The sequence below is a fragment of the Boleophthalmus pectinirostris genome, unplaced genomic scaffold (assembly GCF_026225935.1).
Source record: "Boleophthalmus pectinirostris isolate CB_2022bp ecotype Guang Dong unplaced genomic scaffold, ASM2622593v1 HiC_scaffold_14, whole genome shotgun sequence".
Classification (NCBI taxonomy): Eukaryota; Metazoa; Chordata; class Actinopteri; order Gobiiformes; family Gobiidae; genus Boleophthalmus; species Boleophthalmus pectinirostris.
The window spans coordinates 36429179-36454619 of record NW_026571047.1 but is presented as its reverse complement, the minus strand read 5'-3'; the positions used below and the strand labels follow the sequence as shown (position 1 = coordinate 36454619).

At 42.4% G+C, this 25441-nt stretch overlaps 2 protein-coding genes across 2 annotated transcripts in view; both read left to right on the top strand.

Annotated features, from left to right (window-relative positions):
• The window catches only part of LOC129407827 (alpha-N-acetylgalactosaminide alpha-2,6-sialyltransferase 1-like), a 162235-nt gene that overhangs the window by 129154 nt on the left and 7640 nt on the right, over window positions 1-25441 (top strand). The gene's annotated exons all lie outside the window — the stretch shown is intronic.
• Window positions 7828-12813, top strand: LOC110159374 (uncharacterized). The gene is made up of 14 exons (XM_055150107.1): window positions 7828-9152; window positions 9248-9387; window positions 9491-9695; window positions 9759-9860; window positions 9955-10148; window positions 10242-10383; window positions 10525-11181; window positions 11270-11305; window positions 11401-11519; window positions 11638-11757; window positions 11875-11922; window positions 12001-12084; window positions 12162-12224; window positions 12474-12813. Exons 1-14 carry the CDS (start codon window positions 7862-7864, stop codon window positions 12579-12581), a joined length of 3309 nt encoding a protein of 1102 aa, XP_055006082.1. The 5' UTR covers window positions 7828-7861; the 3' UTR covers window positions 12582-12813.

Sequence of the window (25441 nt, the reverse complement as noted above, 5' to 3'; positions counted from 1 at the left end):
TCCATGTGAAAGTTTCTATCATCTGTTCCTTTAAACAGTGAAAACACTGTTTAAAGGAACAGCACTGTCAAACTTAGTAATGATTGTTGCTGCTAATTGTGCCTTATTCTTTTCTACACTGACTCATTAAGCCACACATTTTACTATGCAGTCATCCTCTTCCTCTTCCTCACGCACGCAACACACAAGTGGCGAGAAACGAGAAACAACAGAAGCACTTACCTCCACCTCACCCACAACCCACGGAGGAGTGTCCAGAAGGACCTCCTGAAGGTCCCATCGAGGACCATTGCACTGGAAGTTCCATGGGGGATCGTCCAGAAGAACGTCCTGAAAAATCTCCTGAAGATCCCATCTCAGAGCGTTCACTGGAAGTTCTTCCACCACAATGTACGGAGCGTCCTCTAGGAGGTCCTTCAGGTCCAGAGCCACTGCAACATTTTACAACATTATCCTTGTGTTGTGTTCATGGGACAAGGAGCACACAAAACTTTTACAAACAAGTGAAAAACAGAGAGTCTGTGTGGCTTCTCTTGCACAAATCCAAAAAACAGCATGTGCCATTGTGCAGTGCACCTCAGTAATCCCATTCACCCCAAAAACTCAAGTAAAACTCGACAAAAACCTCACAACACGATCTCTTTCAATATAATATTTTGCAAAAAAATGTCTCTAAAACGCTGATAGATTGTAGAGACTATCAGTGAATCCCTTAACCTTACCTCTACAGTTGGTGACGCCCAGCCAATTGACAATGCCCAAGATAATAGCAATCAGACTCCCCAAAATGACACCATTGAGACACAGTTAGCCAAGCTCCTCTCTAACTATGAATCTCTGACTCAAAAGCTCAAAATGAGTGATGCATCGTCAACCTCAACTGTTGCAGATGAAGATAGCCAGTCCCAGAGCAAATACCCATCTCACCCCACAGAAAGCATGATTGCTCTGAAGGATCTGCCTTTGCTTCAGAGGAAGGAATTTAAGATTCAGGGTGGGCAGATTGGGGATAATGCTTCTGACATAAGATACAGTAGCATAAGCAAACAAATAGACAGAGGACTAAAAGAAAACCACACTGAGAGTGAAGTGATTCAGGCTGTCCTATGTATCATCAAACCTGGCATCTTCAAAGAAATGCTCACAAGTAAAGATGAGATGTCTGTCACTGAGTTGAAAAGCTTTCTACAGTCACACCTGGGTGAGAAAAGCACAACTGAACTGTTCCAAGGACTCATAACAGCAAAACAAAATGAACATGAAACTCCACAACAGTTTCTCTACCGGATGATGGGGCTCAAGCAAAAGTTATTATTTACATCAAAACAATCAGACTGTGATATCAGGTACGAAGCCCAAACAGTCCAAAATGTGTTCCTGCACACAGTATACCAAGGTTTAAATGAGAAACATGAGGACATTAGACGAGAACTAAAACATTTTCTGTCCGATCCTACAGTGACTGATGACTTGCTCTTAAAACAAATGACAAAAACCACAAATGAAGAGAGTGAACGTAAAAGACGTTTAGGTCGTGTCACTCGCCCCAAAACTGCCATTGCTCACTGTAATGAGGCTGAACCCAGTGCTAGTACCAATGTAAAGCCCAGCCCAGATTCAAAAGCCAAAGATGAACTCATCCGACAACTAAGTGCCCAAGTCCAAACCTTGGCTGATGCTATAAGCTCTCTCCAAAAACCTAAAGAGCCAGATAAGCCAAAATCAAATGATTCCACTTCACCCTGTACATGTCACTGTCCTGATAGGCCTCACAAACAGCTGAAAAAGAGCAAATTTGGCTGCCCAAATTGTGTTGCACATCGCAGGACTAACTGCAATCACTGTTTCACCTGCGGTGAGGAGGGACACCGTGCTGTAGGATGTCTAAAAAGAACCAAAGGCTACAAATCAAGGTCACAGCAATACCCACCACCAGAACTAAACGAAAATGACTCTCACTCAGCTAACGGTGCTGCTTGCGATTCTGCTGATGTTATGTCTGCATCACAAAGAGTAGCAAAAATCCTAGGGCAGAAATGTCTCCTCAAGTGCAATTTAAATGGCTATGCAGTGTCTGTGCTCTTGGACACTGGTGCTCAAGTCAGCATTGTTGATCGTGTTTGGAGAAAGACTTTTGCCCCACAACAAAAAGTTCGCCCTCTCAGTGAGTTGCTGGGAGACAAACCCCTCCACGTAACTGCCGTTAATGGTGAATCTGTCCCTTATGATGGCTGGATCGAACTGCTGTTTAACCTGCCTGACAATGACAATCCAGATCTCACTATCAGAGTCCCATTCCTGGTCAGCAGGGTCAGCCTCCCTCGTCCCATTTTAGGCTTCAACGTTATTCAAGAGCTCATTCTGGGGCAAGCGGGAGAAAAGGAAGTGGTCACAGTCATTTCTAGGCTGCTCAAGGACGCTATGCAGATTCAAGCTGATCAGGCTGAAACCATTGTTAACTTCATCCAAACTCATGAATCCAGATCTGAACATGCTCGGGTCAGAGTAGGACGACAAGGTGCAGTGATTCGTCCTGGTCAAGTCACTTACCTGAGGTGTCCGCTGTCAACTGATTTCAATGCCCCTTTTGCTTTGTTTGAAGTTACTGACCCCGATATCAAGCTGCAGCAACTCGGCATTGGTGATGGACTTGTTGAAGTGCACAAAGGCAAGCGACCTTATGTTGAGATCCCAGTTGGTAATCACACACAGAATGATATTAGTTTACACCAGTTGACATTACTAGGGAGCATTCAGTCCATTGATAAAATTATAGAAACAGCCAATGCCACAAATGATTCTAGCACACCTGACTGTAGTGAAAAAGAACAGACATTCAGTGAGTCCACATCCCAGCTGTGGCACCCACCAGTTAATGTGAGTCATTTACGTGAAGAAGAACAAGCTGTAGTGAAACAAATGCTGTATGAAGAATCAAATGCATTCTCCTGTGATGACAATGATATTGGGTGTATCCCTAGTCTCCAAATGAACATAACATTGAAAGATGACATTCCTGTCCAAAGAACGTACTCTGCTATCCCTAAACCACTCTACAGGGAAGTTAAAGAATACATCCAAGATCTTCTGGCTAAACAGTGGATTGTCAAGTCCAAGTCCCCTTATGCAGCTCCAGTGGTCTGTGTACGTAAGAGAGACGGCACCCTCCGTCTTTGCATAGATTATAGACTCCTCAATCAAAAGACAGTCCCAGACAGACATCCCCTGCCCCGCATTCAAGATCTTATTGACACACTGGGGGGATACAGCTGGTTCTCCATTTTAGATCAGGGGAAAGCCTACCATCAGGGCTATGTGGCTGAGGGATCACGGCACATGACTGCATTTATCACCCCATGGGGATTGTACGAGTGGGTGCGCATTCCCTTCGGGCTGTCCAACGCGCCAGCCACTTTCCAGAGGAGTATGGAGGAGATGCTGAGCTCGCTGAGGGATGAATGCTGCATTCCCGATCTGGATGACATCCTCTGTTATGCTAAGACATTTGAAGAACATGTTGAAGGACTAAGACGTGTCCTACGAGCACTCCAACAACATGGTGTGAAGCTCAGGCCAACCAAATGTGAGCTATTTAAGAAAGAAGTCCGCTATGTGGGACGCTTGGTTTCCTCTGATGGAGTTCGCATTGACCCTAAAGATCTGGAGGCCATCCAAGCCCTCAAAGACAAGGCGCCAAGTACTGTTGGAGATGTTCGCAAACTGCTTGGTTTTCTCAGTTACTACCGCACATATATACAAGATTTCTCAAAGATTGCACGGCCAATGTATGAACTGCTAGTAGCAAAAGGTACCAGCTGCAACAGTATGACCAACCAGATAAAGAAAACAGCTAAATCGAAACACATGCAGATGCCATCAAAGACACCAATACACTGGACAGAAGAACACCAGAGGGCGCTGCATCAACTCTTACAACCCTGTCAAGCCCGCCTGTACTCGCCTACCCAGACTTCAGCCTTCCCTTCGTGCTGCACACTGATGCCTCGGAGCGGGGTCTTGGTGCCGTTCTGTACCAGCGCCAAGGTGGGAAGCTGCGCGTTATAGCATATGGGTCGAGAACACTGACACCTGCAGAACGAAATTACCACCTCCATTCAGGTAAATTAGAATTCCTGGCTTTAAAGTGGGCCATTTGTGAAAAGTTCAGAGACTATCTTTACTATGCGCCCCACTTTACCGTTTACACGGATAACAATCCGTTAACCTATGTCATGAGTACAGCTAAGCTTAACGCCGTTGGTCATCGCTGGGTTGGTGAGCTTGCTGATTTCCGATTTGAGATTAAATATAGACCAGGCAAAGTCAACGTAGACGCAGACACACTGTCCAGGCTGCCACTAGATATAGACAGCTATGTAGACGCCTGTACAAAAGAACTGTCTAGAGACACTATTCAGACCATTTGGGATGGCTGCAGAGACTAAAGATGTTGCTTATGTAGCAGCCCTGGACCTAGCTCAAACAAACCCGACACCTGACCTGCTACCAGCTGTTAGCCATGCTGAGTTGGTAAAAGCACAACGCATTGACCCTGTCATAGGCCAAGTTGTAAAGCTCAAAGAGACAGTTAAAACACTAACTAATGACATTAAGAGCCAACTTAGTGGTCCAGCCCGAAAACTGCTTTATGAGTGGGACAGATTGCATCTCCATGACAGTCTGCTTTTTAGAAAGACTAATCAGAGACACCAACTTGTCCTTCCTAAGCTGTATCATGAAACAGCCTTAAAGTTGCTCCACAATGACATGAGCCATGTAGGCACTGAAAAGACACTGACATTAGTGAGAGATCGTTTTTATTGGCCCTACATGAAAAGAGATGTAGAGACTTATGTGACAAGGAAGTGCCCCTGCATCAAGAGCAAAAAGCCTGTCTCACACATCAGAGCACCTATGGGGACTATTACCACTAGTCAACCCCTTGAACTTGTTGTCCATTGATTATTTACATTTAGAACCTAGTAAAGGTGGTTATCAGTATATCCTGGTTGCAGTTGACCATTTTACCAGATATGCCCAGGCATACGCCACTAGAAACAAATCTGGCAAAACAGCAGCAGAGAGACTTTTTGAAGATTTCATCCCAAAGTTTGGCTATCCACACAAGCTGCACCATGATCAGGGGAGGGAATTTGAAAATGACCTCTTCAAAACCCTGCAGCAGTTAAGCAAAGTGGGACATTCACGCACAACTCCCTATCATCCCCAAAGCAACCCAGCAGAGAGATTTAATCGTACTCTTCTCCAGATGCTGAGGACCCTGGGCGAGAAAGAAAAGGAGAGGTGGAGAGATCATCTGGCGCACGCAGTCCATGCCTATAACTGTACCAGGCATGAGGCCACAGGTATGTCTCCATTCTACTTAATGTTTGGAAGACACCCGAGACTGCCTGTGGACCTCATATTTAATCTCCACCCTGAACAAGACCCCAGCACTCCTCGAGGCTATGCAGAGAAGTGGGCTGCGCGGATGAGGGAGGCATACAGGATCGCCGCAGAGAATAGCCAACAGTCAAGTACAAAAGGAAAGAAATCATATGACAAACACAGCAAAGGTACTGTCCTTGAACCAGGTGATCGTGTGTTAGTCCGCAACCTGGGAGAGAGGGGAGGTCCTGGTAAATTGAGATCATACTGGGAGGACACCATCTATGTTGTGAAAGAGAGAGTTGCAGATGGTCCTGTTTACAAAGTGACACCTGAAAACGGCAGTAACAAAGTCAGAACACTTCATTGCAATCTCCTCCTCTTAGTCAATGACTTGCCAGTAGACTTACTTCCCAGAGTTTTACCTATGGAAAACAGACAATCTCACCACACAAGGGCTCAAAGAGAAACAAAACAGGACCAGAGACTCAGTGACACAAAAAGTGATGCATCTTCAGATTCAGAAGATGAGCCGGTTCGGTATTGGCTGAGGATTCCGCAACATGTCACAAGAGCTCCACCTGTTGGGCATCAGAGAGAAAACATCGCCGTACAAGTAGTGCCAAGAATGCCAGCTCCTGTGAGAGGCACAAGACAACAGACAATAAGAGAACAAAACAATACTATCCAAGACAGATCTCTTGTGAATACAGGTCAGCCGGAGCCAGATGCAGAACATCTTGAGGATGAGGAAAGTGCTCTTGAAATACCTGCGGAGGATGCACAGGATAAATCGGACAATGAGGACAATGGTGAGCCAGCACTCCCACCCCAGCCTGCACCTGCTAGTGAGGAGAAAGAGAGGGAGCCACAGGTCCGGAGGTCTTCTCGTGCCCGCAGGCCACCACAAATGTTCACCTATGACGCCCTGGGCCAGCCTTCATTTCAGTCCACCTACCAGCCACGACCAGCTGTCCACACGGTAGAAGCCTTCCTGCCGCCAGCTGTCCCTGTCTGGGGAATGGACCCCAACCCAGTGGTATATCGTGCACCATACAAACTTATCCCACAGCATTATGCGTATCCAATAGTTTATCCATTTAGTGCCCATGTACATCAAATGCCATTATCCGGGTATTAAAATGAAAAGAAAGAGACACTGGTACACAAAAGTAGTTATAGCCTGGCCTGAGTGATGATATAGTTGTAAATGTCCGGAGCCATTTTCTGTTGTCAGGGAGCGTGTGACGCACACAAAATGTGCAGTCACATTTTTATGTTATTTTGTAATCTGGCTATTTGTGTTGGTGCTGTTAAGTAGCTCCCTTATTGATAACATGTACTAAATTGCAAATGTAATGTTTTCCTCACGTTTCTGTAAAGTTTTTAGGATACTCTTGCATTACCGGGGTGCGCCAGGAGGTGGCAGTGTAGTGAGTAAGTCGCGGGTCTCCAGCCACGGCCCTTCTTGAAAAGTTTTGCGCCGCTCCTCTTCATACAATGAAGCGAGGCTGCACAGAACCAAAGCTCACTGCTCACTGTCTTTATTTTTCTATTATTCAGGTAATCTAATGTGGAACACTTACAAAAAAGTACATACAAGAGAAATGTATTTTATTTTGGTTGTTTAGAGCCGATATACGAGTGGTTTTGATAAAGATAGATCGCGTTAGTTTGTTAAAAGCTCTGCTAGTCATCGCAGTAGGAACATGAGGTTTTGTAATGGCGGCGCCCCTCCGTAACTGAGAGGGATCTGGCTGCAGACACACGGGGAAAGTGGAGCTCCACTCCACTGCCGGAAACACGTGACCTCCACCGGAAACACGTCACTCAACTTATATAAAGGACGGACTGACAGAAAGCTAAGGCCTTTCACACAGACTGAACCGTGAGGTTAGAGCAGTTTGATTTTTCGAGTGGAGATTAAAGGAAAAAAAAGAAGAAAGAAACAAGAAGAAATCGGTTGAACTGAGGTAAAACAGTTGGTTTAGCTATTATATTTATCGGATAGAAAAGATTTAGATTAGATTTAGATTGTGTAAAATACTATATCAGGTGACTTAATAGGAAATTACTGTTGCGGTGGCGCTGTAGATTTGTAGAGAATATAGATGTAGATTTGTAGCAAGTATTTACAAAAAAACCTGATGCTTTTAAACATTTTTAAAGCTCGTTGTTGGCGGTAGCACTGCAATGCGTGAGCAGGCGTGAATGTGTGGACGCGGGCGAGACTGCACAATGCGGGCGCGGGCGGGACTGCACAATGCGGGCGCGGGCGGGACTGAAAATTCTGTCCAGCACAGACTTCTAGATGGGGTCCCCTGGTCTAATGGATTTTGGGTAATGAACTAATGTGTAGGGAATATAGATGTAGATAATAGTATTTAATTGATAAAATCATATGTTTTTTTGGTTCTTTAATTCCTCACATATAAACTTTCATATTTTTTCATTCTCAGGGCAGGACTGCAATATGGAAGATGTGCCACACCTTTGGCGATGCCGAATGCCATGTCGGCCTTCTGGGCATTATCACTGCCCATACTGTTCACGAACAGTAATTAGAAGAGTAGATATGGAAAGACATTTGGCCTTATGTCGCCTTCAGCGAGCAGCTCATGACCTCCCAGCACCACCACTAGGTGCTGACTGTCCGCCACCACCTCAGACAACAGCTACCTATGGCCTCACACCGCCACCACCAGTTGCTGACTGCCCACCACCACCTCTGAAAACAGCTACATCACCTGCTAATGTTCATGCCACATCACAAGACCATAGTTACGCTTGTTCATCAGTCTCCGGTGTAGCAGATGTATGTGGTAAGTCTGCAAAATGCCCACACTGCAGCCTCAGTATGCTGAAGAAAAATTTCAGCACACACATGTTGAGGAAGCATTCAAATATATTGGCGGACATCACTATGGGCTTCCATCTGCCAAGTGTTCTTGTGGATCAAACGAACGGTATATTTGCTGTGAGAAGAACTGGTCATGGTTTTTCTGTCCCTGTGCATGTGCAGAGGAAAACCTGGGGCAAGACCCACAAGGTGTTGTGTGAGCTAGACGAATGCCAACAGTTTCAGTTGCTGGCTCAGCGGAGTGGATTGAGCCATAGTTTGTGTGTCCACTTGCGATCGATTGATTACTGTGACGCAACAGGCAGAGAGGCTTTTCTGCAAAAGGATGTCCTGGACGAAATGGTTGGGTTAAAGTTCTTTGGGGAGGCAAAGGCAGCAGTGTGTCTGAGGAGGCAGAGATCTGCCTGTGAGGCTCATGTTCCACTTTGTGTGCCTGTAAATTTTGGTGGGTCATCATCCCAAATTTGCACATCAATACATGAGCCCACTATTCATAGTTTCTCTCGACTTGGAAGACTGATGGTGACATTCAACTGTGCCAAAAACACCTGGCATTGCCCCTGCAGAAAGCCACGGACCTCCTGCCCACATATCAACATAGCCAAATGGCATTGCTTTCAAACAAACAAACAGCTTTTCACATCCGATACCCAATCAGCCTCAAGGTCAGAGGGCTCCAGTCAGCAGGACACCACAGCTGTGAAGAGAACAGCACAATACATTCTAAAAGAAAAAAAAATTCCCCAGCCACTTCCAAAAGCAGTGATGTCACTGACAACAAACAAGCGGCATCTTTTCCCTGTAGAAAATGAATGCCAACTTTGTGCAGAACATCCACTACTTGGAGATGCAGTGTTAATTACCAACAGAGCCCGCATTGTTGGAATCATGGGCCTGCTTGAAAGTAAGTCCAATAATGAGCAAACAAACAAGCATTATATTTTTCAAAGAGCAATAACAACTGATATTCTAATGTATTTGTGTGATTGTTCATCACAGATATTTCAACATACCAAAGACAGTGCCCACAATGTAAGATGACGTACCGTTATCAGGAGTGGAAAGATGGTCTGCACAACTTTGATAATCATCTTCTGCTTTCCCTGGAACTTTGCCTTTTCCTCAGGGAAAATATCTGTGTAAGTCTTACTTCCTTGTACTTTTGATTTATTAATTCTTCCTACTTTTTAACTGTTTATATGGATGGATGTATCTAATCATTAGCTTTACTCCACACTTTAGAACCATGTGTCTGTGTCAAGAGTCGTAGACTCTTTACAGGGGCTTAGAGAGGAGAAGTACCCTTCCAGAGATGCCATTTTCCATGGCTATTGCCACTTTGAGGCCTTGACAGATACGGAGTACGACTACACATGTGTAACTTGTGGTTTTCACCCGCCTGTTGTAGTAATGGATCTACACAGAAAAGGTGTTTTCAAGCTGGAAGGTAAATAGTTGTAATTTTTTTTTCTGCCTCAGCTGTTTTAATTTATGGTGGGTTTTGTTGCAGTGAGTGACCTCAAAGCTCCTGAGGAATATAACGGAGAGCAGGACATCGACAGCTTTTGGAATTCCGTCCATCTGGATATGATAAGCCGGGGATTTTTCACAAGTGAGGAATTACCAATATACCAATATTCCACCTAAATGAATACAACTGTTTAAATATCTGTACAACAAATAATACTATTGTCATTTTTACCTAGGTGGTGCCAAAAATCCATTCGTGGTCAAACCCAGCTATGACCATTGGGCTCCCTGGATTGGAGCAGAGACAAGGCAGGGTGGCACTGTTCTTAACACGGAGTTTAAAAAGCTCAGAACAGCCCCATCTGCAGGTGAAGCCCAACTCCACTGCGTATCAGAGGATCGGCTCATAGATGAGCTTGCTAAACAAAAGGTATTGTGGTGGTATTTCTAAAATCTTTCAGTGTGCAAAGGATTTGCAGATGTCACTGAATGACCATGTACTCTTTGTCATTGACTTTGTCAGGTTGGAGTTGTCAGGAAACTTTGCAAATCATGCAATGTTGACACAAAGGGCTCCCGTCTTGACCTCATCAACAGGCTGCGGGAGCACATGAAAAGCAGGCATACCTTTGACAAGGTCTTTCAAAGCATATGGGGTGCATCTGGTGAGTTACATTAGCACTCCGTGAGTTATGTTATTGACACTGTAAATGTGTGTGGATTTGTTTACCTGCATAATGCAAATTATTATTATCGTAAGTGCATATTAGATTACACACTAACAATCTGTTAAACCTTTGTTTCAGGGGGGTGCTCTGTGATTCTCTGCCCACATGGTGTCGTGTACAGCATAAAGTTCAATCTGCGGGCGGAGAGTCCCAGAGACTTTGCAGACCTCCTCCTGTCATGGAAGCATTTTCCAAATGTCTCCATATATGACTTTGCCAGGGGTTTAGCAACCCATACCAACTTGCGGGTGCCAGAACAACTGCCCTTCCAGCCACATGAAGGTCGCTTGGCTGATCCTACGGAGGAGAACATAAAGGCAGCCATGAAAGGGAGTCTGACAGTCAGTCTACCCTGGCTGCAGGAGAAACTACATAAGACACAAGACAAGGCACATCCTCTGACGGGGTCATCGGCACACTACTGCCTTTATGATCGATTCCATGAAGACAATGCATCAGACCCTAAGGACAGGCTGCGCAGAATTGGCATGGTCCCTGAATTAAAAGGGTGGCTGAATAGCCAGGTGGTGGAGCAGTTTTTTGCAAAAATGCGAAAAAATAACTATTTTATGAATAATATGAATCCTTCAACTCACATTTTTTTAATGAGACATATTATTCACCGCCACAACACTGCCACCAACAATCGGCTCTTGGAGAAACAACTGACTGCCGGTCACCAGCTGGAACTGCTCCATTCTGTAACCCTGTCTACTTTGGGACAAGCTGTCATATGTGAGTGGTGCAGAAATTATGTCGGTGTTAACAGATATACATTTGTTTCAAATTTGCTATGCTCATCATCTTTGTGTCCCCCATGGAGGCAAACCAGTGACTGACAAGGCATCAAACTCTGACTGTAAGTTAAACAGAATACTCGTAAAGTTTACATAGTTGAGAATACTGGAGTTACTGGAGTAACACATGCTACATGCACTTTTCATTATCTATTAGATGCTGGTTCCGCACATCATTGTGGGCAACAGTGTGAAATGCTGACTGCCATTGTAAACCTTAGGCCCTGCAGAGCCTCCTGGGGTCCAAAAGGAGAACATCCCCTCCAGGAACAGCTGGTATATATAACTTGTGGATTAATTTGTGACTGGACATGGATCAACTGTGAACAATGGATTTTATGTTGATTGTTCAAGTAAAGCATTTATTGTGCGATTTTTTTTTTTTTTTAATTAGGTCAATTACATTTTGGATGAAAGTGGGCCACCTCAGGAAATAATGGTGAAGGATGGTCCAACCTGCTTGACTAGGGAGAATCTGTTAAGTCTAGGTCTTAACAGGGAAATGGACTCTGTAGTGAGTAAAAGATGTGTTTTTAGCAAAATTTTCCCTTCTACAGTCAAACATCTTAATATACCACCGCATAATTTTATAAGTTTAATATGTATGTATTATGTTTCTGTATGTCCACAGGTGGGAAATGCTTGTTTGAGGTTGGTGAAAGAGATGTCCCAACTTCAGGTATGTGTATATTCATATTTGAAAGGATAATATGCAAACTGAATTTAGCATAACAAAGCATGAAATTTTCTTCTGTAGGGGAAAAATGTCTTCATTATGGACCTCCATATACCCCCTACCTGGCTACCACCCAGGGGCTGTGACCCTCTGCTGAGTCTTCCAGTAAGTACAATATAAATACACATTGAATATAGCTAAAAAATAAGACTTGAACTGACAGCACAACATCCTTGTTTAAGGTGGATGCCACAGACACTGTGCTGGTGTTCCCACTTTGGACTCCAGGGCACTACTTGCTTTGTGTAAGTAACAACAAAGTGACACTGTGACATTGTTAATGACAAGATGGCCCAAAAACATCTTGCTTTTATGCTTGATAGCATCTGTCACATTTATTTGTATGTGTGTATTAAGTGATGGGTTGGTTATTTTGGATTTGTGCAAAGTGTGTTATGTCTATCTGCTGCTGGACACCTTAATTTCCTCCGGGATCAATAAAGTAACTCTACTCTATAAACTGATAACTTACTGTTAGGAGTGTGTTCCCCTAGGTCATGAAGCCACTTGAAAAACGTATATGGTTCCTCGACTCCCAGTATGCCCAGAGGGAGCAAAGCTTTGGGCACACGATTTATCGGGACATCTTGAGGTTACAATAGGATGATTAACCATGGCAGTCATGTTCCCCTGGCTTGCCATAATCATTTTAAGTTTTGGGCAGTCACGTTCTCCTGACTTGTCCTCTTAAATGCAACTAGTTTTGACAGTCATGTTCCCCTGACTTGTCCACATTGAAGCAGCTACTCCTGGCAATCACGTTCCCCTGATTTGTCAGAGCTGCAAAGGTAAAGTGGTTCCTCATGTTCAGAGGATGTAAGTGTAGCTGACTGGTCATGTCTCTGAAACTTTGTTTAACTCTCATCAGGGGTGTTGCACAGAGTCTAATGCCAGGAGCCTGGCATGAGCAGACTGGGATGGACATTGAGGTATTATTGAGGTTAAGAAAAGTGTGTATATACATTATAACATGCATACAATTTGTGAAGTATTAATATTTGTCTTTCTTTGAAACAGGGCCTTCCCCAACAATATTATGGCATAGACTGTGGAGTTTTCATGATCATGGTATGATTTGCCAACTCTGCATGCAGTTAAATATTCTTATTGACAACACACACATTAATATTGAAATGGTGAACATTATTATAAATTTTGACACATGCATATTAGAGACAGTCATCACAACCTCTCTGTATTGACAGTATTCGTGGCACATTATCATGGAGGCACCGTTTGATTTCTCCATTGTAAGTTCAATCATATAAATATGGTTAAGTGTGTGTGTGTGTATATATATATATATATATATAATATTTATATAAGCAAATAACTCAGTTGCAGTGCTTTGCGTCTAATTTCTAACTCTTCTATGTATCCCATTGTAACACTAATCTTTAGTACGACATGCCGTACCTGAGGAGGTGGTGGTGCAGAGTGCTGGTAGAGAACCTCAAGATTGAAGGGTATGATTTCTGAATAATTATTTTTGATTATTATGCATTTTAAAATTAATACATGTACACTGCAAGGTCAAGACATGTGCTTGTAAATTACAGACATGGTAAAAGATTTGCCCATTATACCATCGAGGGCAGACAGATGGGTGAGGGTAGGCTGGTTCCTGTCTTCCGTGTGCCACGCAAGAGACACAGTAACACTGAGGTAATAACTTAGGGAAGATACAAGGTGAAAGTAACGTGTTTTCTGTGACATAAATGGTGAACTTAACATCTTATTACCATGTTTTAGATGCACACACTCCCTGCAAAACGGTGGAAAGATCATGGAGAGGCCCCTGGAATTTTGCAGGCATGCATTTAGAATCACTTTTGACTTGATAGAATAGTCATGTAAGGATTCTATACTAAATCATATTTATCAACAGCTGCCTGAGGACATTTTGAAGAGGGTTTTGATGTTGGTGGTTCTCCAGGATGGTGACCCAGCAATCCTTCACCTCTCTGTCACCTGCAGGCTTTTTCACCAAATTGTCAGCCAGAAGGTTTTCCGGGAGGAGGCTCATTTCAGCTGGCTAGACAGTAAATATATGATCTGACTCTGTAAAAAACTTAAAGGAAGATTTTTATTGTGTTTGTTGACTGAATTATTTTTTCTTGTCAGGTGTGGTAAAGTGGAACACACTGTCATCCAGCCACCGGCAGGAGTACAGGAAAATGTACACAATAAGCACGTGTCGTAGTCTGATGTGCAGAGAATTGTTTAAAGACTGTGGGGCTGGCTACTGTGGCAATGGCAAACAGGGAGTGCTGTGGGGATTTTACTCCTCCAATGATTACCCTGGCTACTGCAGTTTTAACTGTTTTTTATATGATAATTAAAAATACATTTTGTGTCCTCTTTATCGTTAATATTACTTTGTTCAACTAGAAACAATAAAAATCCTTACTTTTTTCAGTGTCATTGTAGTTTATTTTGCATGATCATAAACGATATATTTTTATGCCTTCATTACAATTAGTTTGTATGACCATAAATGAAAACAAAAATCCTTAAATTTTTCATTCTCATTACGGTCTATTTTGTACGGTCATAAATGATAAACTTTGTGTCTACTTCAACATTGTTTGTCATAAACGAAAATACATTTTTGTGTGTATGTATATACATGTAAGTGTGTTATGCATATGTATATCTATATTTTTATTGAATATGCACTGGTTATCATTGATGTGTATATGTATGTACATACCTTGCGCAAACAGATGAATGAATGAAAAAGTTTTGACACGAGAGAGTGAGGGAATCTCCTGTCCTCAGTAGTGCCAAGTGTTTCTCTATACTTATATTTTCTGCACAAAAACAGACTGAATGCTTCTATCTTATTTAATACATTTATTTGCTGTCAAAATAAAACGTTTCAATATTAATAATAAAAAAATTATTCGTTTGTTTGACCAGAAAGCGAATTATTTTCTAACAAATTAGTCATCACCCACGGTCTAATTAATTTGTTACAAAATATATACGTGCGAACAAATTCCAGAACGTAAAAGCAATCTTATTTAATAAATGTATTTGTTGTCAAAATAAAACGTTTCGTCGCCCCATAAGTCTGCATAAAACGCTAATGTAAAAAAAAATTAAAATAAAAGTCCAAGGTAGATGTGACGTGTTTCCAGTGGAGGTCACGTGTTTCCGGCCTGGAGTGGAGCTCCACTTTCCCCATGTGTCTGCAGCCAGACCTCTTGAATGCCAATGCACGCGACCACACGCACGGAGCGCGGGCTCGTGTATCACGTGATCGCTTTGACCAATCAGAGCGAGAGAACGAGAGCGGAGCAGAGCGGAGCCGGAGCTAACGAATATAAAGCGTTTTTTTAAGACAACTGAAGGATTTGAGCGAGAAAAAGTTTATGATATAAAAATAGGTAAAAATCGCCACAAAATCCGACATTTTTTGAAAGTTGTAGGTGCCCTGTCAGCCGAACACGAGCAGGTTGTGATTACATTGCGCTCTATAAGAAAAATCTTCTCTCGGCCCATGGGATTTTTTCGACTGTAGAACCACTGAGTGACACTACGTCAACTCGAGGCAGCTACAAGCTAGCAATACTGTATCCAGTTATTTTAATAGATCCATGGCCCAGAGCTCACAGCGGCTGCAGGAATGTGCGAGCTCCGAGCGGGCGGCTGCTTCACATGTCCTCTAGCTCGCTTCCCAGAGCCGTGGGACACGCAGGGACAGGTCCCTCGAGGAAACTGTGACCGAGGACGGTCTCTTCCCTGATGTGTTGTCAGTATCGCTCTGATCTATTCTAACGTTATTACCTGCTCACCTGCTGTGCCTGTGCTGCACCTGGTCACTCTGTCCCTCGGGTTCTGTCAATAATCTCTGGCTGCTCCTCTGTCCACTGCTGCTGTCACTTTCAGCTCGGCCCACCTGCGCTGCAGAGGACATGGAGGCTCCAGCAGACCCTCCAGCCCTGTCTGTGTCTCTTATTTTCACACATTTCGCAACGTTTATAACGATTTATAATCACGGAGCCCGCAACTTCTCTGCACCACTTTTCTTCTTCTTTGCTTTCTCCATGTTTCACGCTCAACACTGTGAAACTATATCCTGATTGGTTTAGTCCAATGTCTATACTGACGATATGGGCCGCCCCCTCTAAACTGTGGGCCAGTCTCTAAGTAAAAAAAAAAAAACACACACAACATTGGCCCTTGGGGACTGTCGGCCCAGCGGGAAAATGCCCGATCGCCAGTCCAGGCCTGGGCCGTACCGATCCAGTACAGATGTATTGTATAAGCAGTTCTCGAGGTCAAAATAAGTCTGCTTCTTCTGTTCTGCATCAAATTATAAAGTGTTTTCTTTTCAGACAAACAGGAAGTGTGCTGTTAGCTTGTTGTTAGGTAGTTATGAGCTTTACCATGACAGTAAAACTCCGCTCTGGTCAGTCAGAGTTGTGAAAAGCTCGTATGAACTCATCATGTAATAATGAGGTCGCTCTGAATACATTTGTTTTGTTTGTCATGTCAGGTTAATGACGCTCATTAAACAGTTGGGATTGTCTGAGTCTCATATTAAACATAATGTAATGAAATGTAATGACTGATGTTACAATAGTATAATGACTGTGGTATATTATAATTTTACTCATATCAAACACGTCTCTGCCAACTGGACCGCAGCCAAGACGCACGCCTCCTTTACAATCACAGCCACGCTAATTATCTGTCTGTGCAAACTGTTTCCTGAGAACCACAGTCACAGACTGTGTGGAGCTCGCTGCACTTCCACAAGTACATTTTACATTCATTTTTCTCATCAACATGTGGAAAAATTAAAATGTTAAGCGTTGGAAGACATCGCCGAGGCTGAACAGGCACGTGTGAACTGAAACCCATAATGTGGAGTTAATGAAATGTTTGAATAACTCAGCGGTTTATAAAGTTTTAGAAACATCTGACTGTGGTATCGTAGCATTAAAAGTAAAATCAGTGTTGGGAAGGTGACTTTTAAAATGTAATCCCCTACATATCCCAAAATGTAGTTACGTTGTAGTAACGGAATCCATTAAATTACTTAAGGTGAGTAATGTAATCTGAATACTTTGGATTACTTGTTTTGCTGTAGAGAAGCAAAGATGAGGAAATCTTCACATAAGAAGTTTTATCTGCTAAAAGAAAATAAAAAGCCCAGACTTTACTGAACCAAATTAAAAATATTATTGATAGAAGACGAGGAGACACGGTCCACACAGCAGGATTTAGTCTTGTTAAATCCTGTTTTAGACCTGGTTTAGTCCTGGATTAGACCTGGTTTAGATCTGGTTTAGTCCTGGTTTTATTCCTGCTTTAGTCCTGGTTTAGTCCTATTATAGTCCTGTTTTAGACCTGGTTTAGTCCTGGTTTTAGACCTGGTTTAGTGTCCAGCAATGAGTGGAATTACCAAAAAAAAAAGGGATATAGCCCCAAATGTGAAAACAGGAAAATACCTCTGTGTAATCCATTTATTTCAACAAAGTAACTGTAATCCAAATACCACTCACTGAAACAGTAACTGTAACTGAATACAGTTACTCATAATTTGTACTCTGATTACGTAACTCCGGTACATGTAATCTGTTACAGACGTGACACGAGACTCAGCTTCAGTTCTTTCTTTACTTGCCACACAGACTGTATAAAAAAGTGACTCGGTGAGTGTGACGTTCAGCTCCACTCAAACGGTCACAGGAGCGAATCTAAAGCCAGGCTCTACGTTATCAATAGGATAACAAAATAGTGAAAAAAACCAAAAACAAAAACAAAACACATGGAGCGGGTTAATACGAACATTTTAAGACCAAAATGTGGAGTCTGACAGCAGCAGGTACAAAGAAAGGAGCCACAGGATTATAATGTAAGTCAACGGGAGCCAGAGTCAGAAGGAGCCGTTGCTGTGGAGCTCGTAAAGAAGTGAACTGACGGAGTGTGACGCCACCCACAGCGTTCAGCTTCAGTCAAATGAAGCTCATCAAGGCTGACAGTTTATAGTGGTTCATCTGGAGCCGAGTTTTATTTTACTTTGTTTATTGAATATTTTACCTCAGTTGAGGACAGAGGTCTGCGCGGGACAGAATTGTCTCGCTCTCCTGCTTTCTCGCTTGCAAACAATTGTAATTTTCATTCCCGCTCCCGCCCACATCTGTGATATTTTTGTCCCGCTCTTGCCCACAAATCCCGCAAAAGGGGCACGTTCACTTTCTTAAGCTTTATCAAACACAGAGAAGTGGAAAGGAACTTTCTAAAATGTGCGTGAGGTTAGACCACGTCCGCAAATTTAGTCTACTTAAAATGTTTTTATTAATAGCAAAATAAAATATCCAGAACAAATGATGTATAATAGTTTTACATTACTCATTTGTATATTTTACTTTACACTCAAATTTAGTTTGCGGAACTGCAGTTTATCATCCCATTATCACGAGCTTTCAAACTGTGTCTCACACTGCACTGTTTTGCGTTGGGTCCCATGGGTGCAGGGCTCTAACTGACAACAGTGTCTCATTTGCAGTGACGAGCAAACCTGACTCCCACCAGACTGATCTGTGTCACTCTGAAGTGACGTCTTCACAGTATCAATCTGGAACAGCTGAAAGTGATCAGAAAACATAAAAGGGTCATGGCTCTTCCCTCTGTTTTCCACAAACTAAAAACTCTGTACAGTACTGTTGCTCAAATAGTCTGGAGGACGTCTGTCTGCGTCACCGGGTTTGTTTTAGTTCATTGGGGCACTGCTGAGCACACCGGTCCCTGTATGACCGGAGCAGGAGCTGTGTTCGTGTTGCCGGCAGTAAGTCAGACCTGTTCCCGGTGCATGTTGGACTCCGCCAGGGCTGCCCTTTGTCACCGGTTCTGTTCATTGTATTTATGGACAGAATTTCTAGGCGCAGTCAGGGGTCGGAGGGGGTCCGGTTTGGGGACCACAGGATCTCATCTCTGCTGTTTGCGGATGATGTTGTCCTGTTGGCTTCATCAAACCAGGACCTGCAATGTGCACTGGGGCGGTTTGCAGCCAAGTGTGAAGCGGCTGGGATGAGGATCAGCTCTTCTAAGTCTGAGGCTGTTGCTCAAATAGTCTGAAGGACGTCTGTCTGCGTCACCGGGTTTGTTTTAGTTCATTGGGGCACTGCTGAGCACACCCAAACCAAAAACAGTGAAATAATAACAGACAACAAGTAGCTACTGCTAACTATACTTAACTATTAAAAAAAAAAAAAAAAGCAACTGTCTGATCTGCTGCCTTGGCAATACAGCTTTGTCTGGATATTTTCCACAATATGACATTACATAAATTACATAAAAGAAATCAGTGATGCTATAATATCAATTTGTTATTAACCAAATGGAGACAGATTCAGTTTAATAAAAGTGACTCAGGTTTAGTGTTTAATTAATCTCTCAATCCCACACCCTCATTTATTCTGTCTTCTTTAAACTGTACAAGTCCGAACACAGAAGTCTCATAAAAATGATTCAGGCTTAGTTCTTAATCCTTTATGTAATTTTAGTTGTATTCTTTGTGCAGCGCCATTGAGTGTCCTATAATAAATAAATAAAAAGTATGATTATTATTGTTAACCCTACGCCTTTGTGTGCTTTCTTTGTAGAAAATGTAGTACTATGTAATTATTAGAAAATGGTACCCACAATAACCTGCTCACCCCAGACTGACACGTGACCTGTGCGTCTCTGAATCTTTTATCTGGACTGTGCTGAGTTTGTGACTCAGAATCAGAATCATCGGTGCAGAAATTAGGGGTGTCAAATTATCGCGTTAATTGCGATTAATTAATTACAGTCATATTTAGCGCGTTATGTTTTTTAATCGCGTTAATCTCATTTTTAATCTCTAACTTTACTGTTTCTGTATGCGAGTTGCTTTATTATAAAACCTGTTTTTATGTGTTGCTGGGACAACAACACACACACACACACATTTATAATTTTTTTTATTTCGGTAATTCCACTCATTACACAACTACTTCAAAGTGAAGAAAGTAGGTAGGATTTTTAAACCTGCTTTTTTCAAATTCCTAACTGGAGTTACATGTTCTTCCTGGTTTTAGAGTGGGATTTAGTATTTAGTGAAGAGGCTCCGCCCACTGTGATGTGTAAATATGAAGTGTTTTCATTGTGTTTGGACACTTTGGTTTTTCATTGACAGTTTCAGTCACTCGTTTCGCTGCAGTACTTTACTGCGTCTGTATCGCTGCAGTACTTTACTGCGTCTGTATCGCTGCAGTACTTTACTGCGTCTGTATCGCTGCAGTACTTTACTGCGTCTGTATCGCTGCAGTACTTTACTGCGTCTGTATCGCTGCAGTACTTTACTGCGTCTGTATCGCTGCAGTACTTTATGTATCGCTGCCTGTGGGTTTGGGAGTCGTGTTGTGGTGAGGCCAATGTTGAAAAAATACTTGATTTAAATGGTGATAATGTCCCTAAGGTTCTAACGGAAGTGCAAATTTCTAAAATAAACTAATTAAAGTGGCAATGTTTTCATAAAATGAGGAAATAGTCATGATCATAATCCACATAGTCCAACACGCCAAACATAATTATACGTTTCAAACTCAGACATGGTCTAAGTGCGAGTTAATTGGAAGAAAATCGACCGCAGGGTGAGGGAAGCGCCGCTGTGTCTCCACGCAGGGAGGAGCGAGAGCATGAAAAGGTGAGGAGCGGTGCGCTGACATGAGGCGCATGGACAGGGAGGATGTCGAGGGCGCAGGTTTGCACAGGGACACGTCACGACCAATATTTAACCAATATAGCAAGACAAAATAGTCCCTACCAATATTTGCCATTTCATTTTAATAAACAAAAATATCAATTTATTCAGATATTTTTCCAAACTCAATTGACTCTACTGACAATATTCCATGGAAAAATGTACGGACATGACCTCACAAATATCTCATCACCAACAAGCAAAGGGAAATCTGATACAAACTTCTACCTCGCTGTAATCTGCTAGAAAAACCTACAAGTAACCCAAGTCATGAACCCTTGAACCCTTCAGACCAAATGTCCTTTTTTTGTTGAGACTAATAGAAATGTACAAATGTGGAACATAAAATAAAAAAAATATATATATATACGTTTTTAATTAAATATAATTAACTTTCTGATTTAATTAAACGTGCACATTTTGTGTTACTTTTTGGTTGGGGGTTTGTCGTCTGCTTGTTTCTATGGATTTGTCATTGCTTTGCCTGGAATGTTCCACAGTGTGACATTAAAAAAGTAAAATTAAATTGCTTTACTTTTACTGCTTTATTCAATTACACGTGTTTATTTTAGCTCAAAAATGATTAGAAAAAAACGCCTCTCCACAGATCTGACCTCTAACTTGGCCTTGGTTTGGTCTCCTTCATATAAAATGGAACTCAAACTATTCAATCAAAATAAAATGAAATAAAAAATTGAATTAGAATTACCTCGAACATCCCGTCATGTTGAGCCAGGAGATGCAGAAGAAGGTGACCAGGGAAAATGAAGATAAGCAGGTGTAGAAAATAAGAAGAAACTTTGGCCATGTTCCTCTGCCTTCAGTGACTCTGCAGCTCTGAGCCCGACGCAGCACAGGTGAGGACAGGTGAGTACAGGTGAGTACAGGTGAGGACAGGTGAGTACAGGTGACGATAGGTGAGTTCAGGTGAGGACAGGTGAGGACAGGTGAGTACAGGTAAAGACAGGTAAGGTACAGGTGACATAACATCAAGGGTGTACAAAAGGAGGAGAGAGAGGTGTTTCACATTTACTGTGTTACCAGGTGATGCAGGTTGTGATATTCTTTTCATGTCAAACCACATCAGACTTGAAGCGCTGAGGGAACTGAAGAACAACTCTGGAGCTCTGTTAACGGTTTACAATGAACTAGTTCTGTTTTAATTTTGTTTTTAAAACTACCATCTGTAAGTTTATTGGATTTTTAGTAGATGACAGATGTGAAACGTGCGTCCTCATCTCTCACCTAGACACAGACTGTATTTCTGTGATTCTTCAGAGTCAGGACGAAACAGGTTTTGAAAATGAAGCCTTTTACATTCCTGGGAGCTGTATTTGTTTTGTAGAGAATAATAAATTGAGCTGTATAAAACTGCAAACAGGTTCTGAATAAAAACACCTTTTCTAAATAATGACATATTTTCTGATACAACTCAGTCACTGTCAACTCTGTCAGACACACAAAAGAAAATGTATGTGGGAAGTAAAACTGTCATTTTACACTTTCACAAACATTCGAGCTTGATTAATTTTTTAAAATTTTCTCTATTGAATAATACTACTACTGAGCAGGAAAACCTGAAATCAGCCAAACGACCAAGAGGCAAAACCTCATCATGGACTGGAAAAACAAACCCCTGCGCAGGATCAGAGGGGCCTTGAGATCCAAACCAGGTCCAAACTGGGTCCAAACCAGGTCCAAGGAGCATGAACCGAGATGAGTGAGCATACACCTTATAAGACACATGGACACAGTCAGACAGTAGGAGGCGTAAGCTTCTTCCGCTGTCGAACAAAACCAAATAAAACTGCCGACAAGACACATCACTACACGATCACTACACGTCACTAAAGCATCACAACACCGTCACTACACGTCACTAAAGCGTCACTACACCGTCACTACACGTCACTACAACATCACTACACCGTTACTACGCCGTCACTACAACATCACTACGCGTCACTACACGTCACTACAGCATCACTACACTGTCACTAAAGCATCACTACACCGTTACTACGCTGTCACTACAGCATCAAAACACCGTCACAATCACTACAAGGTCACTACGCCATCACTACACCATCACTACACCGTTACTACGCCGTTACTACGCCGTCGCCATCAGTACACCATCACCACTCCTTCATTACACCGTCACTACACGTCACTACATCATGTAAATCAGGTTCAAGTTTAAAGCATGAGACAGAATGACCCTTTACCGAAGAGAGAAGTGAAGGCACCGTCACACAACAGCCACATGTGAGCGGGGGCAGCGGGGGGAGCATCGCCGCGGTAACAACCCCCCATGTGACCGCGCAGTGTAAAGAAGCACGAAGTAAACAGAAGGGCCATGACTACAGAAAACAGAAACCCCAGGCGACGTGTGTGAGAGCGAGTCAGAAGAACACACCCCGAGACCAGAGACGGAGGCACACGCAGACTGTGCAAATGTCAGCTTTCATTTTCATTTCATTTTCAATCTTTTTGTTTCATTCAAGAAAGATGAATCATCACACTTTAACGCTTCCAATGACTTCATACTTTTGAGCGCATCATGTTTGACATTTCTTCTAAACACCTGAATACGTTTTGAAGGTTTCATTAATAAGCTCACACTTTTAATTGCAACACTTTTTTATTTTTTCATTTCATTTTTATTTCATTTTCTTTAAAATTACGACTTTTCCCCCAGAGGAGCTGGTGGACCTGTCTGGGGTGAAGGAAGTCTGGGAGTCCCTGCTTAGGCTGCTGCCCCGGACAAGCAGACGAAAATGGATGGATGGATGGATATGTAAATGGTTTTTGGAGATCTTCAAAATAAAAACAAAAATATGAAAATGAAAAAAAAAACAATTTTCTTCATTATTTGTCTCCAAACCCAAAATGATAAAACAGATAATGATTTGTTTTTTTTCAGTTTTTGATTTTATGTTTAAATGAAAAATGGAAAAAACAGATCACGTCCGTTTCCTGTATTCGTGACTTAAACTTTAACATTATGTAACACGGAAATGACTTGTTTATTTAATTTCGACATAATCTTCAGGAGATTTTCATGTCAGATGTAACATAACACCAAATAATGTGACCTCATGTGCTCTCTGTTTCCTCATCTCCAATAAATAATGTGGGATAGACGCTTTTCCCCCCAACGACTAAACACTGTGATTTTAGTTTTACTGATATTTAAGGACAATCTATTACAAAAAAACAAAAAACATTAAAATGACTCCTTCTAGAACAGAGATCTCCAACCAGGAGCTCGCCAAGGGATTTCTGAATTATATGTATTGCGCTTACGAACTAAAATCTGATCAATTACCTTTGTAAATGTGTCATTTTGATGCCTAGAAGGGATAAATAAAAAATATGACAGACAATACACGCATCAAGAATCTCGGACTTCTGGTCATTGTGCAATTCACACTGGGAAGGATTTTCCAAAAAAATTGAGCATCAAACCTCCATGTTTGTTTTCCCAGTGGGATGTGTCTACTGTCAAAGTCGATCTTTTCAAGTCTTTTGAACCATTTCACTTTTGTTTCTGGTTCTGTTATTGTCATATTTTAGTTTTGGGATTTGGACAGCTCTTGATTTACCGGTCAATCTTCATTCCTACTCTCACCTCTGGTCATGAGCTCTGGGTAGTGACCGAAAGGACGAGATAGCGGTAGCAGTAGACGCCTGATGTAAGTCAATGCACTGTGAAGTAATTCACCCACAAAACACTAAGCGTCTAGAATGTATGTCCATTAGTCCAATGAGATTCATTTGGTCTTCCGATATTTTATGTTATTAGGTTCTTTTTTCAGACCTAGAGTTTTGTCAGGGGTTTACATCGAGGAAACAGGGAGGGCGTTCAGTCCACGAAAAAAGGAACATAGAAGAGAATGTGAGAAGGAAACAGCGAAGGCGAAACACGAGCAACAAAACACAAAGCAGAACAGAAACAACTTAAATCGTCCGTTTCTGACCAGTGTAAAAGAGAGAACCACATTCTGGACTGGGATGGAGCAAACATCATTGGGACAGAGGAAAACAAACATCGTCGCTGGATTAAAGAGGCAATCGAAATACGGAAACGTGCCCACGGAACGATAAACCGGGACGAGGGGCTTTTTTACTCTCACACACCTGGAGTACTGTCCTGAGGAAGTGGGACTGCAGGTGGCGCTGTCGTCCTGCCTCCACTGGTAGGAAGACAGCACCAAAACCTGTTTAAATCAGCTGAGCGACACGACACAGCAACATCACGAGACTCTGAGGAAGACGCTAGTGAGCAGTCGAAACTGTCAGGTATGAAAACAAACCCTTGGTCTGAAAATAACATAAAATATGTCCATTCATATAAACGTGTGTCTGTGTGTACGACCTGCACACGTCTAATCTCTGAAAAAGTTTCACATGAACCATCTCCAAACACGACAGAAACACAGAACAGACTCACCATCAGCAGAACACCCCTCTGTCACAGAGAGAACACTCATATTCCACTGAGTCGTGTCCTTTAGTCCGACAGAAGCTGAATCGCATCAGCGCAAAATAGCGAACTGTTTTTTTGAGCGCTCACTTTATGCAAATTAGCCATGTGGTTTTAAGTTTTCTTTCTGTAAAATGTAAAGAAATGTGCTCAAAGCTGTGTGGAGAGAGAAGATTTACGGACACAGAAACAAGTGTCTGGATGCAAATCATTCCTGATATGGTGATTCA